This window comes from Cyprinus carpio, chromosome A7 (assembly GCF_018340385.1).
Source record: "Cyprinus carpio isolate SPL01 chromosome A7, ASM1834038v1, whole genome shotgun sequence".
Taxonomy (NCBI): Eukaryota; Metazoa; Chordata; class Actinopteri; order Cypriniformes; family Cyprinidae; genus Cyprinus; species Cyprinus carpio.
In genome coordinates, this window is record NC_056578.1 from 8,126,661 (window position 1) to 8,141,620 (window position 14,960).

General features: G+C 35.6%; 1 protein-coding gene across 1 annotated transcript in view; it reads left to right on the plus strand.

Annotated features, from left to right (window-relative positions):
* Positions 1–14,960, plus strand: part of LOC109054564 (cell migration inducing hyaluronidase 1) — a 110,453-nt gene that overhangs the window by 53,602 nt on the left and 41,891 nt on the right. The window contains 8 exon segments of the mRNA XM_042761335.1: positions 71–209; positions 1,762–1,998; positions 2,378–2,557; positions 5,333–5,403; positions 5,519–5,614; positions 9,945–10,066; positions 11,076–11,223; positions 14,569–14,760. Of these exon segments, the coding sequence (XP_042617269.1) occupies positions 71–209; positions 1,762–1,998; positions 2,378–2,557; positions 5,333–5,403; positions 5,519–5,614; positions 9,945–10,066; positions 11,076–11,223; positions 14,569–14,760 (1,185 nt within the window).

The following is a 14,960-nucleotide window of genomic DNA, read 5'->3' on the forward strand; positions in this document are numbered from 1 at the left end:
TCCTGCATGCTCACTGGTTGAAAATCAAGGGTGAAAGATCAGGATTATTTAATTCTTTTGTTCTTTTTAGGGAAGCTTGTGATCGCTGATTCCAGTCGACCCATTTTTCTGCGGGCTAAGCACATCCTCATCGGGAACAAGGGTGAACTTCACATTGGCAGTCCAGAATGTCCTTACAAAGGCAACCTCACCATCTCTCTCTTTGGCAGGTATGAATATAGGCTTTGAAAAATCATCAGACTGCTAAAGCACTCCTGCAGCCTTCATAAGGGCACTTACAGAGTACAGAAAGTTTTGGAGAACTTGACAGATTGTAATGTTCTAAGCTTGTCTTTTTAAGTAAATCTGAAGGTTTGTGCCAAATTCAAAATCAGACAATAGATTCCCATTCAATTCTTGACAGTAATTTTGAATTGGCCAAACCTCACAGGAAGTTGAATAGTAATTGGAATCGCAATAGAAAGAGTAATTTACAGGCAATGCATTCTGGTAGTTCTGCATGATTCTAGATAAACTGAGAATCTTTTTTTTTTTTTTTTTTGTTTGTTTGTTTTTTTTTTTTTTTTTTCACAATCACAATTGATTAAACATTTCAGTGATTTGCAACATTGTTGAACATTAGTCTACTAAATGTAACAATTTACTAGAGCTTATGATAAAATGTCATTTGCTTCATTTAAAAAATAAATATTTTTTTATGGAGCTTATGATAAAATGTAATTTACTTCATTTAAAAAATACAGTAAATAAAAACATAATGGTGTAGACTAAATATCACTTGTCATTAGGACGAAAGATGCCAAATACAGAGTTCTGGCGTGAAACTCTAGATGACCTAATGGCATCATTATCACATGGCTCAGCTGATTGGTTCTCTCCTGTATCGGTAGACAATGTTCTCGCTGCTCAACATTCAGATATATGACTAGTGCTTGCTGTAGCAGTTGCAGCTTGCTTCAGAAACCCTTCACCTTCCCCAGCTCCACCTGTATAGATCTGCTACGAGGTGATTCATGTATGCTATATGGGGTTATTTCATGCATGTTATATTTGCAGCAGCAATATTTCTTACATGCTCAAAGCAGCATGTTGTGGATGTATTGGCAATAGCAAGTCTCGGTACTTGCTCTGCCGCAGCAGCAGCAGCAGCAGTGTAGCAGATTTATTCCACCAAGACCAAATACATTAACGTTGTAATGTACATTACCATGACAATCCCTCCGAGAGTTGTCATGACAGAAAAACAATTTGTCATTCCAAAATTTTTACATACAAATATTTATTAATTTAAATTGATTGTTGAATAAACTGGTTGAATGAATGATTCAATGACTCACTCACAAAGTCACTTTTGTTTAATTCCTGAATGAATCGGTAACTTTGAACAAATCACATTAATGAATGTTTCACTGACTCAGTGTTTCACTAAAGCAATTTTTGTATGTATCAATATATAGCCATGGTCCATGCATATATTGCAGTATATAGAAAAATATATTCTTTAGTTTCCCATATATGGAAATGTATTATTTAATACATCACATTACATTTTCCTGTATATTCTCTTAAACTTCTGTTTAGTAAGAGTAGCATTGCTGCTGACACGGTGTTAAAAAAATAATAAACAAAAAGTAAACAAGTAAATAAATAAAATTCATATCAATCATTTGCAATCTTAAATTGGGAATTTAAAAAGCATTCTCTTCAAAGCTAAATGCATGGGACGATTTGCTAATCTGATTTGTTGTTGTTTTGAAAAAGGTCTGATGACAGCGAGGTCGAACACAGTTATTTTGGCCGCAAGTACATTGGCGTAGGAACTGGAGGAACCTTGGAGATTCATGGTCAAAAGAAGCTGTCATGGACTTTCCTGAACAAAACCCTCCATCCTGGGCAGGGTAATGAGAACAGTTACCGTTTCGAAAGGAGCTGGGGCAAGAGAGGCATCATCACTCACGTAATCAACCCCAAGACCGGAGATGTGCTGCACACTGATAGGTCATTAGGACACCATCTCTCCTCCACATTTCTTGCTCTTAAAGTTCATTTCTAATTAATGCATGCTTGCTTCTTGACAGATGAAAGGTTGTTACTTCAGTATATCATGTAAAACCAACTAACTGATGGCTTTAATGTGTGGTTGGAATTAAAACAGTAATTACAAATCGACTGTCAAAACAAACAGCGCTTCCAAGTTGGCATTTTCACAGGCGATTGATCTATGACTATTTTTCATCATAGAAATGAGCGTCTGTTATTGAATCACAGCCTTCAAAAAAACATTAATTCTCAGTATGCTTACTGGCTTCTGTAATGTTCCTTGACTGGTCTGTGATAAATCTCTGTGACCCACTTTCACGTTTGTGTGTGTGTGTAGGTTTGACACATATAGGAGCAAGGACGAGAGCAGACGACTGGCCCAGTATGTAGACAAGGTGGAAACTGGGCAGATCTTGGCCATGGTGGTTAATGATGAGGGATCCAACAACCTGGAGGATCTGGCTAAAAAGGCTCTCACTAAGCTGGGTAGCCAACACTTCCATCGACTCGGATTCCGGTACGATAACCCGTTTCCAACTTAGCAATTGTTGCTTATCCTTGACCGGTCTAGAATTTGCTTTAGCATTAGTTGAGAATTGGACACTGAATTTAGGGCAATCTGGTCCAGTCAGGTATGCGTGTGTCAATCAGCTTGGCTGCATTCACATTTTCCTCTTTGCATTGCTGCTGGTCTGAGACCGGTGAAATATATTTCTTGAAATAGCATCTGAATCAGTGGCAAACCCTGTTCCTGTCGTTCTACCTTCCTGCACACAACTCTAATAGAGCTTACAAACTAGAGGAAAATTTTATGAAGCGTTTGATGGAAATGCATAAAATATGCCTCAAGGGTGTGGGAAAAAACATAATAATAATACATTTTACTGGTATAGCACATTTCCTGCTTTCATACAAAGTGCTTGACAGACTGGAATTTAAAAAGGGGTAATAAAAAAAATTAAAGCATAAAAATACAAACAGCAAGCCACTTTGAAATCATTAGCTTAATTAATCTGCAATTTATACTGTTGCACAAAGGATTGTGTGCAATATTAGTAAATAGCAATATTAGCCTAAAAAGCATGCAGATGCACATTATGAAAATCTACCAAAGCATATAATCTAATTCTAATTGTATACTATTTAGGATGGATAATAATGAAATTGGGATGCAGCGTGTGATTGGCTGGTTCAGGTGTGTTTGATTAAAGTTGGAACTGAATTTTGTGGGATGGTCCACCTCCAGGAACAGGGTTTGGGAAGCCCTTTTTGTTTATGGAATATAAATTGCATGAATTTATGAAGTCATTACTAGAATGAATTCTAGAACGTTGCAAATGGGCTGCATTTGGAATTCGGTATAAAAAATAAGAGATCCCTTTAATTTATAGCTGCATGCTCTGTCTGGGCATCAACAATCATCTAATTTAATTTTTCTTTCTCCTGTGGGATTTTAGGAGAAACATATAAGACAAAGCTGATATTTAAATGAAACCAAATACATCAACTTCTGAGGGATTTTTCTCTGGGACGGTTAGGAAATGCTGTAGCTCGTTCGAATGAAAAGCGAAGCTTGGCTGTGAAAATTGTATCAGCATAGCTGTGACAGATAACAACTTTGGAGTAATTAAAATGTTTAAAGAAACACCAAGCTACAATCCAGAATCTGTGGAACATGTGATGCCATGGGAAACTCATTTGATCCTAAACTTTACAATTGCTCACATTTAAACAATCCCATTTATTTTTTTTTTTATTTTTTTTTATGTGAGCAGGCAGATTTCATACGTCTTTTTCCCCTCTCTAATCTAACTCTACTTGCGTACCTGCTTCCTTAGATGTGAAAATGATGGAGGACAGTGAAAATGGCCAGTGGCACAATGATAGGTTCATTTGCTACTAAGTGCCTTCCTACAAAGCTAAAAAGAGTATCTTCCAAAAATTCACTGCCACTTATATGACAAACGTGCAATTGCGGTAATTGTGTGAAAGTGCTGGATGTGGCAGATGGTCGGGGAATGGAGTGGCTTTGAGTCATAGCAACACAAGAGCATATGTTAAGTATGTTTAGTTTGCATACTTGTACAAAGTATGCTGGAATTAGACCTCATTATTAGTTATTGAAACAATTGATAACACTTTAATTTAGGGACCAATTCTCAGTATTAACTAGTTATTAGCATGCATATTACTAGCAGTTAGGAGTTTATTGAAGTAAAATTCCTAGTTAATAATTAGTTAATATTGAGAATAAAGTGTGAGCAAACAGTTTTCATCCTTACAGCATTTCTCATTTGTAAACTGCCTTGGAGGGGTAAAGTAAATGGTAACACTTTACAGTAAGGTTCCATTTGATAACATTAGTTAAATACAGTACATTAATGATGAACATATAATGCCAATTCCAGTATTTTGCAAACACATTATTAAAATCAGACCTTAGCTAACATGAATTAACAATGAACAGTTGTATTTTAATTAACCAATGTTAGAAAAGATTATTAAATACTATAACAAGTACTGTATATTACTCATTGTTAGTTAATATTAGTTAGTTTTATTACATCAGTTTAAACTAAATGAAAATATTAATTAAATTTGGGCTTTTTCCATTTTTATTGGTTTGTTTTTTAAAAGTACATGCATATATATATATATATATGTTAAGTTGTAGTTTATTAAATTTGGGCTTTTTCCATTTTTATTGGTTTGTTTTTTAAAAGTACATGCATATATATAGATTAAGCTTAGATCTAGATAGATTAATGAAAATAGTTTATAGATTATACATAGATAGATTTTATTTCAATTAGTTTTATTTTTTTTTTTTAATTGTCTCAGTTTTAGTTAACAGTAAAACCACTGGCATTGATTGTTTCAGACCACTAATTTTGGTCACATCATTTAAAAGACCATGTCAACAATCTCACAAAAACAGAATCTATCCGAGCAGAAATTTGGACTGAGGAACTGAGCTCGCTTTTCTACTAAAATATCTGCATTCTCACGTGTTACGTCAGTCAGTCTGGTCTAGCTGAAAAACATTGTCCTGATGATGGTGTCAGGGTATTTCTCTCATAGTGGATCAAGGGCTGATGGGAAACTCTGGCGTTGTAATTACCCAATCCTCCCTGAGAAGCGCGAGCCGCCAATCACACCTTAAGTCAACATCATTTACAGCAGTGAAAGTCAGAATGTTTGTCTAGGAAGGACAACTTATTCATGGCCAACTCTTCAAACTTATTTGTTCCTCACACACCTTCCTCTCTCTCCTGTGTGTGTTTCTCTGCAGGCATCCGTGGAGTTTTATTACAATCAAAGGGGACGCGTCCTCAGCGGTCGAGGATCATGCCGTCTATCAGGGTGAGCATCTTTTGCCCACTTGTTTGCCCAGCGATGGAAAGCAAACAGGAGCACGGAAACAAACTAACCTGAAGGCGAGCTGATGCTGGGGTTTTGTGTGTGTTTGTGTGTTCAGGAACCAAGGCTTCTTCTGAGGCCAGGAGCTCTCGGGTGTTTCACTCAGGTTACGGGGAGCACTTCACCATCACCACCATCAGTCAGTGGGTTCAAGGTACAAACACGCTTCACCACCGCTACTAAACACAAACACACACACACACACACACACACACACACACACACACACACACACACACACACACACACACACACACACACACATACAACACACACACACACACACACACACACACACACACACACACACACACACACACACACACACACACACAAACAACACAAAAAAAAAAACAAACACACACACACACACACACACACACACACACACACACACACACACACACACTGCACTCGTTTGCAGGTCCAGGTTGGTTTATGCTGGTTTAATGTTGGTCTAGCTGGTGGACCAGAAAAACTTAATGGAATAGTTCACTCAAAATGTTTTATTATTTTATCATCCGTGGGGCACAAAAGGAGAAGTTTAGCAGAATAGGGGCTCTTAACTTTCAAAACAGCCAACAACAACAGCAACTACAACAAAAAACTGCATAAAAGCATCATAATGTATATTTCAAGTCTTATGTAGGCATATTATCTTTGCGAGAGGAAAATCTTTTCTTGATGATAATATTTTCATAAAGGAAAAATGCATTAAACTGATCATTTATAATGTTCAAATAACTGCTGTTCTTTTGAACTTTGTCATCAAAATATTCAAAATTGTCAGTTTCCACAAAAATTTTAATGTTTTCTAAAATATATTTGCACACACACACACACACACACACACACACACACAAAACACACGTTATATTTTTACATTACATTTTTACATTATAATATATTTTTTAATATTTAAATTATTATTTTATTATTTATATTATATTTTATTATATAAGAAATTAATCTGATATGTACATTTATTAACATTATAATTATATCCCATTTATCAATATATTAAAATATATTATAGTTTATTATATAAGAAGAAAATATAATTTGTAAATTTATTAAAATTATATTTATTTCAATCCATATATAATTTTATATTATATTAAAATCTTATTTTTATTACAAGCAAATATGTAAATGTATTAAAATTAGATAATTATATTTACATTTTATGAAATAAAAATACAATAATATGATGCACACATTTATTTATTACAAATATTGTTTTATATTTTATATATAATAAATAAAAATAACAGTGTAGGGTCAGCATAATAGAGACTGTTAGGCTCTGAAATGGACAAAAAAAAAAACACCATAAAAGTAAGAGATCAAAATGTTTCTCACTGTGATCACATGACTTCAGAAGACTTGTTTTAAAAAGGCTGACTGACGTTTTCCATTGTATTGACTGATTAAAAGGAGGTATTGGGTCTATTGTATTTCTCTACTTCAGAGACATTTTCACAGTCAAAGATACTAGTGGATTAAAAATGAAGAAAAGACACTTTAAAGTCCCCCTGTGAAAATAAATGAGAGAAGATTTGAGGAGAGAAACAAGTGTAGTCTGGTGGTTGCATTCATGTGATTTTGTTCATTAAATCTAAGGTCCCTTTCACATTGTGAGAGCAGAGAAAAATGAAAAGGCCAAGAACCTGCAACTCAGCGGTTGGTAAAACTAAAAAAAGCCCTTGCAGAACAAGCGTTATTTTTCCAGCAAGAGAAGATATCAATGTCACTTTAAAAATGCCAAATGCTACAGTATTTTACGAATGGACAAAAATAGAACATGACAGGAAATGTGCAACCTAGTGCGTCAAAGTGATGGATAATTATAATTTGTAGCACAGCCTCTGGTCAGATGAGCTACTTTTATGGTGATTTCATGTTGAGTTTTTGTTCGTTTTGAAGCTTGGCATTATAAATCACACTTCACCTTCTCAGACATCTCACATCTCAGACGTACAGTACTGTCTAACATCTCCCATTGTGTTTCCTGAAAGAATGACATGGAGCGAACTGTACCTTTAACTAGTGTCTCTCATGGACCAGTTTGGTCTTTCTTGTTGATGTCCTGCTGGTTAAGCAAGTTCTGGTGACCAGCTGTGCCAGCCTTTCCAGCAGGGCTTTATTAAAATGTTTGAGACCATGTCTTAACCAGGCACAATATGACAGTATCCAGCAACAAATAGTTGGTCTGACAGAAAATGCAGAACAACATAACACAATCATAGCCAATTACAATATACAATATATTACCGTATTTGATGTTTAAAGTACATATAGAGTACTGTTCAGAATGTTTTTTCAAAATGTTAGAATGTTGCAAAAGAACACTAATTCAAATAAATTCTGAACGTTCTATTCATCAAAGAATCCTGAAAATCAATGTTTCACTGTTTCCACCATTGATATTGATCAGAAATGTTTCTTGAGCCTCAAATCAGCATATTAGAATGATTTCTGAATGATCGTGTGACAATGAACATTCAGATTTGAATTGAAGAAAATTCAAGAATTAGCATGGAAGAGACAGCAGCTGCTGGGGTCTCTTAATTACAAATATCTTATAGATTAAAAAATGCTGCAAAAATTAATCTTGAAGAGTCCTGGCCCATATGATGTGTGAATGATGTTAATTAGGATTCATAGGGATCCAACATGCTATATTTGGTTCCCTCCATCTCCAGTTTCTCAATCTCCCTAAGAATCTCTCCCAATATCCCACAATCCTCTGCGCTGTTAACTAATATCCGCGTGGCGTCTGTCTGTCTGCCCCCGAGTCCCAGAAGCTTAATTACCCACCACTTACACCTGTACATCCTCAACCAATGCCTTGATCACACAGTCGCACAGAACATCCCCATTCTGAAGATGCCATCTGTTTGTTCATCACCAAAGTGATAATTTAGTTAACAAGTGTGCAAGATCTTATTATGGGCAGAGAATGAACTCATTTAGATGTAGAATTAAAGTCCTGACGTATGATTACAGTGCACAGATGGGGAAAAGTGGGTGAAATTTGTTCCGGAATTCCGGGAACAAGTTTAGGACCATGAAATGCTTATAGCTTTGAGATCACTGATATGCTATTGCACTCCTAAAAGTTAACTTTTATTCGATATACACTACTGTTCAAAAGTTTGGGGTCGGCAAGATTTTTTAATGTTTATGAAAAATGCGGGGTTTATGTATCTTAAATATTCAAATATTTATAATAATACTGTAGATAATAACTGTTTTCTTTGTGCATCTATTTTAATAAAGCAATAAGCCCCAAGAAGCCGTTGTTTACAGTGAATTTATAACAGCAAGGGGCATTGTTAGGCCCCTTAGCTGTTATAAATTCACTGTAAACCACGGCTTCACAGGGCTTATTGCTTTTATCAAATGGTTATTCCATATATGTAGTAAAGCTTAGAAAATGAAGTGTAATGATAATAAAAACATTATTATTCCGCCAAACAATGTAGTTCCTCAGAAACGGTTGTGGTTGTGCCGAGCAGCACACAGATGTAAAAAAAGGTGTATGTTTGTAGAGTAATTTACAACAGCTTTGAACAAGGCTCAACCAATCAGAATCAAGGACCAGAACTAATTGTTTTATAAAATGTAATTTATTCCTGTGAGTCTAACCTCAATATTTAGCATCATTGCTCCAGTCATCAAATGTCACATGATCCTTCAGAAATCATTCTAAAATGCTGATTTGCAGTTCATCACTTTTCAGCAATAAAAAATGAAAGAAACACAAATGTTATGTTTATCTAAAGTCATTTTTGCTTATTAGATTGGTTTCATGGGGACAGGAGGGCTGTCAGTCAATAAATTGGAAAACAAAGTAAATTCTATTACTTATTTAAAAAAGTAAATTTTATATTTTCTTGTAAATTAAAAAGTAATGCATTGCTTTACTGGTTGTTTGAATAAAGTGTTTCTGATTACGTAACTCCCATTACTTGTAATGGGTTACCCCGACACTGCACTCTGACACTTCACTTTTCTCATGATCATATACACAGTAAAATTTCCACCACACTCTTGGAGTGGATTCTGAGAGCTCTTTTGCATTGAAGGGCTCTTTATAATTTGTCGTAGCTCCTAATCATTTTCAAGTATCCCCTGAACAGCGTGAACACTTGAGATTTGTGCCCTGATCGTAGCGAGAGTGAAGGAGGAACATCTTTTCAATTGCATGGCAGAGTTGTCTTTTTATTTTGTTTGGTTTGATTTGAATGCAATGCAACAAAAGTAGGCTGAATTCCCTGTAGGTCTGGCGATGCAGACAGCAAAACAGGGAGGGCGAACTGCAATTATCTCTGCATAAATAGGCTTTGACAGGCGGAATTGCAAAACAGGAAGATTAAAGATGTAAATGAGACTAATATCTACACAGAGCCTGTCTGTCGGGCAGCGCTGGAGGGGTGGCAGCGCTTTAATCACTGTGTCTGTTCGTGTGGTTTTTTTAGAGGCTGAATGGACTGAATGGTTTGACCGCGATGACGAGAGGGGGTCAGGTGACTGGGAGAAACTGACCGACCTTCACAAAGCTTTTCCAGAGCGTCTGTGTAGTAACCCTCTTGATATTGAGGTAAAAACATGTGTTTGAAATGGAATACTAACTTACTGCTTACTACATACACTCTCTGAAAAAAAGGTACTAAACTGTCACTATGGTGGTACCTTTACATAATCTACTAATATGCACTTTTGAAGTACTAATAGGCACCTTTTATGAGTAAACAAAGTATAAAGATGTACCATTTAGCTTTTGTAGCCACCCAAATGATAGCTTTTTACCTTTTTTTCTGAGAGTGTACTTACTTAATTACTTATATTAAATGCTTATATTTTTACAAAAATTGCAGTTTCAAAATGTTCATATTTTATGTTATGGCTGATAGTCAGTATGGTGGTCAAATGTTTTGCTTTATAAATACTGTTTATTGTAAGTGTTATCAGGCAGGTTATCTTATAATGTCCAGCACAGCAGAAACAATGAATAAATGTTGACTGTTTTGAATGTACAAAAAATAAGACAAAAATAAAAAATAACATTGAACTAATCAGACAAATAATAATTTAAAAATGATAATATTGGTCAATATATTGTGCATACTTAAATAAATCACATCCTTTTGTACACATTAAACTACTATTCAAAAGTTTGGGGTCATTTTAATGTTTTAAAAGCAGTCTCTTTTGCTCACCAAGGCTGCATTTATTTGATCAGAAAATACAGTAAAAACAGTAATATTGTGAAATATTATTACAATTTAAAATAACTGTTTTCTATTTGAATATATTTTAAAATGCAATTTATTCCTGTGAATCAAAGCTGAATTTTCAGCATCATTACTGCAGTCTTCAGAATCACATGATCCTTCAGAAATCAGTCAAATACGCTGATTTGCTGCTCAAGAGTTCAAAACAACATTTATTTGAAATAGAAATCTTTTATAACATTATAAATGTCTAAATGCCAAATATAATAATTTATTTCTTAAAAAAAAATCTTATTGACCCAAAATTTTGAATGGTAGTGTATGTGAGAGAATGACTGTTTCACTGTATTTAAAAATGTCTTGTTTTGCCTTCAGGCTGAATCTCTTGACGGCATCCCTGCCAACATGACAGGAGAAGTCTTCTCCAAGTTTGACAGAAAGTATGGCTTTGTGTGCCTCAACAAAGAGCAGGTGGATGGGATTTGCCACAACTACCGCGTGCGTTTCCTGTGCGGCAAGCTCGGTATGTTTGAAGAAGTCTGCTTCTGGCTTCCGGAGAAACTCTTTTCTATCAGTTACTCATGTCACTCCAAAACCTTTACAACTCTGTTTCATAGAACACAATTGGTGATTTTAGTATAATGAACCTCAAGCTGCTCTTTTGCATGCAATGAAAATGAATAGCAGCAGTATGCATATCTGTCCATGCATAGGGTATGGCACTGCTGCTTCCCTTTGATTGTAACAAATGTTTGGATATGCAGTTAACTTTTGAGCAAACAATTATATATTTCCTATTCTGTTAGTAAAATTAGGCGTTACAACCTTATAATCAACAGCACAGCAGAAACAATGACAAAGAATAGGATTTACTCATTTAAAAGTGAAAAAATAAATTCATGTAGCTCTGGCCTTATCAGACAAATAATAAAATTATAATATTGGCCTATATAATATGCATTCTTAACAAATCACATCATTCCAGTTTTGGCGTCCTTTTGTACATCAGGTTATTTTTGTATCAGTGAGGTACTATTTACGATATATACTTAATATATTTAAATAATATTCAATATTTAATACTATATTTTAACGATCTAAGTGCATGGTCTAAAGCTCACGGTGCAATTGCGCTTAGGTCTTGTCTGAATCCACTTTTGCTAGTTTAACGATAGGAAAAATGGTTGGTGTGCCCAGCGCATGGTCTAAAATTGTTGTCCCTATTCTCTTAATGAGTCATGGGTATGTTTTGGGCGTAACGTGCCATGAACCAATCAGAGTCTCATCTCCTATGCCTTTTAAAAACCAGTTGCGTTCGTGCCATGGCGGATTCGCTATTTACATGACAGAATTTACAATCGGAAAAAAGGAACACTTCTCTAGAGAGGGAACGGATCTGCTTGTCCGTTTAATTCTGATACAGGCATAGACTATCCATTATGACATGTAGGCATTTTTATATTTATGTACACAATAATAATCTTTTACATTTTAATCCTTTAAATTTTTTTTTTTTAAATGTTTGTGTGCTGCTGTGTTTCCCTGTGTGTGTAATAAGCAAAATGTATGCGCATTGTGCACCCGCCTATAGGTGCACACTACTAACACGCTCTTTAAATAACAACAACAACAACAAAAATATTACGCTAGACTTTACACCAGGTTTTTGTTGGTCAATGGCGCAGTCTATTTAAGTTGCCTCGAAATAGCAACGCGCCAACAGTGTGGCTGAACACACCTCATTTTCAGACCAGCATGCCCATGGGTGCACAAATGGGCAAAAATGCATTTGATATTTAAACAACGTGGCACAGGATGTGAAAATGACAACTACAAAAAACACTTACGTCGCGCCTGGCACCGCATTGCGCCAGGTTTATGATTGTGCCCTGGATCTTTGAGCAGAAAGACAGTTGTCTAAGGCGGCAGTGGTCTCTGGTACGGAATAGGGATGAGTGGCGCATATTTGGGGCAATTTCATGGGATTGCGCCCACTCTCTGTTCGTCCCTGTTATTAAAAAGGAATTGCCTTAGTGCTTATCTTTTTCCAAGCAGCTCCCTGTGCTACATTTTGCCACCCCCGTCAATGGATAAACAGCCTTGAAGTCAAAAATGTGGGTAGGATGGATGACAATAGCCCTGTACAGATCAAATCTAGTTAATCAAATCACGAAAGTGAATAAATTAATCAAAAAAATATTATCTACATCCACGCTTGACAGTTGCTTGTGCTTGAGACTTTCATCACAAATTAGCAACGTTCACACCACTGCAGCTCCATCAGCAATGTGACGTCAATGGAAATCTTTTGTATTTATAGATTCATCTAAGATGCATTATTTTTGTGCCTTTGATTCTTAATTTTGGTTTGGGCACTTATTTTATTTTATTGTATTTTTTGGAAAAGATTTTCTAAAATTATTTATTTTTTATTTATTTTTTTTAATGGCTTTTTGTCCCTTCTGAACACAATTCGTTTTTTTAAAATCCAATCAATTCTTGATGGATAAAGTCCTGTCCAACATTTTTTTTATCATTAAATGTCCTGCTTTTGCTTTAACATGTCAGATTACACAAACGATATGGTTTGTGCATGACATTTGATGCTTACTTTAAGACGTTGATATTGAATTTCAGAAGTAATTTCTGTCCAAAGTAATGAGAATTTGGTAAAAACGTCCTTTACTTCCGACTCAACAACTCTGAGGCCTTTATGGACAATTTCTGCTAAATGTCAGCTGTTTTCAAACAACTTGGGCTCTTACACTTGTTGAATAAAATGTGCACTTTGCAGCCTATATTTAGACAAAAATGGATGGGAAAGCTTCAGAAATATACTTCCTGCTCTACTTTGTCATTTTTCACATTGATTTTATTCCACTAAACATAATCTGAAGTGCATGAGTGCACCAAAAACTGACATTTTATTGTCAATCAAGTTAAACTGCACTCGGAGATTGCAGGTCCATATCCCATAAGTGACACATTTTGTGCTTCTCCTGTCAGTAATTTTAAGAAAACTCAGAGGTCACAAAAATTCCCAAAGTATTAGATTCTTCAGTCACATGTTTCATTGATTTATTTTCCCAAAATGGATCAGAACATTTTGTTTATTGGTTAAAATTGGTTTGTGTTAATCCAAACCACTGTCGTTCTGTAAATTCAGCCCAGGCTAGTTGATAATATGCCATTTGTATAATTGCTAACATGCTGCCATGTAGCTTGGAATTTTCTCTGTCTTATTACAAATAAATTCTTCATCTGGTTGTCTTTGCTTTGAAAGACATTTTAAAGAAATCATGTCACATTATGACAGATTGTGGCCATTATATGAACTTATTTTATGTATTTTCTCATGCATAACAAGGAATTCCCAGGAAAATTCCCTGAGTTTGATTCCCAGGAAATACATATGAAATACGTTGCTTGAATGACTTGCAAGATGCTTTGGATAAAAGCACCTGCCAAATGCATAAATGTAAGAATAATGTGCTCATTAATGTTGGCATGTAAAATACGGCAGTGTCATCATGTAACCTTGTGTCTCACAATGACTTAACTTTCATTAAATGTCTCTATCTGGATTTGATTTATGAGTAAATTTGGTTTTTAAAGGTTTCTATCAGACATTTAATTACAAACGAGATCATAAGATTTCGGCTCAGGAGAAACGTTTCTGTCAGCTTTCGACTGGTCATGTATAAAATGCAATATAAAATTAAATGCAGCTCATGCACACATGTGTTTCATGCATCTTTAATGGATCTCAGATCAGATTAGACGAGATTATAGATTAGATTAGATTATAGATGATGACAGTTATTGACCATATGTGCATGCTAAACGTGTGTGTTGTGTCCTTCAACAGTGCGTCCACAGGCCTCCATCTCCATAGACACTTTGTCTAACTGCAGTATTCTGGAGCTTGCGGATGAACCACAGGGTTGGACATTCGGTGACAGGATCGTGGTGGCCAGCACAGACTACTCAATGCACCAGGCTGAGGAGTTCAGCATCTTGCCTTGTCCTACATGCACGAGGAACCAGATCAAGGTGGAAGGTCAGTTGTAGCTCTGAAACTCTTCACTAAAGGTGTAAAGAAATGATGAAATTTAGGTGACTGTCGTCCGCCTGCTGCATCCAATGTGCCACCCACTTTTAGTGATTAACCGATATATTGCCAATGCCGATATATCAGTCGATATTTAGGATTTTGGGATTCAGGATATATGTTTTTCTGTTTGGCCAGTGTGTCTGAAG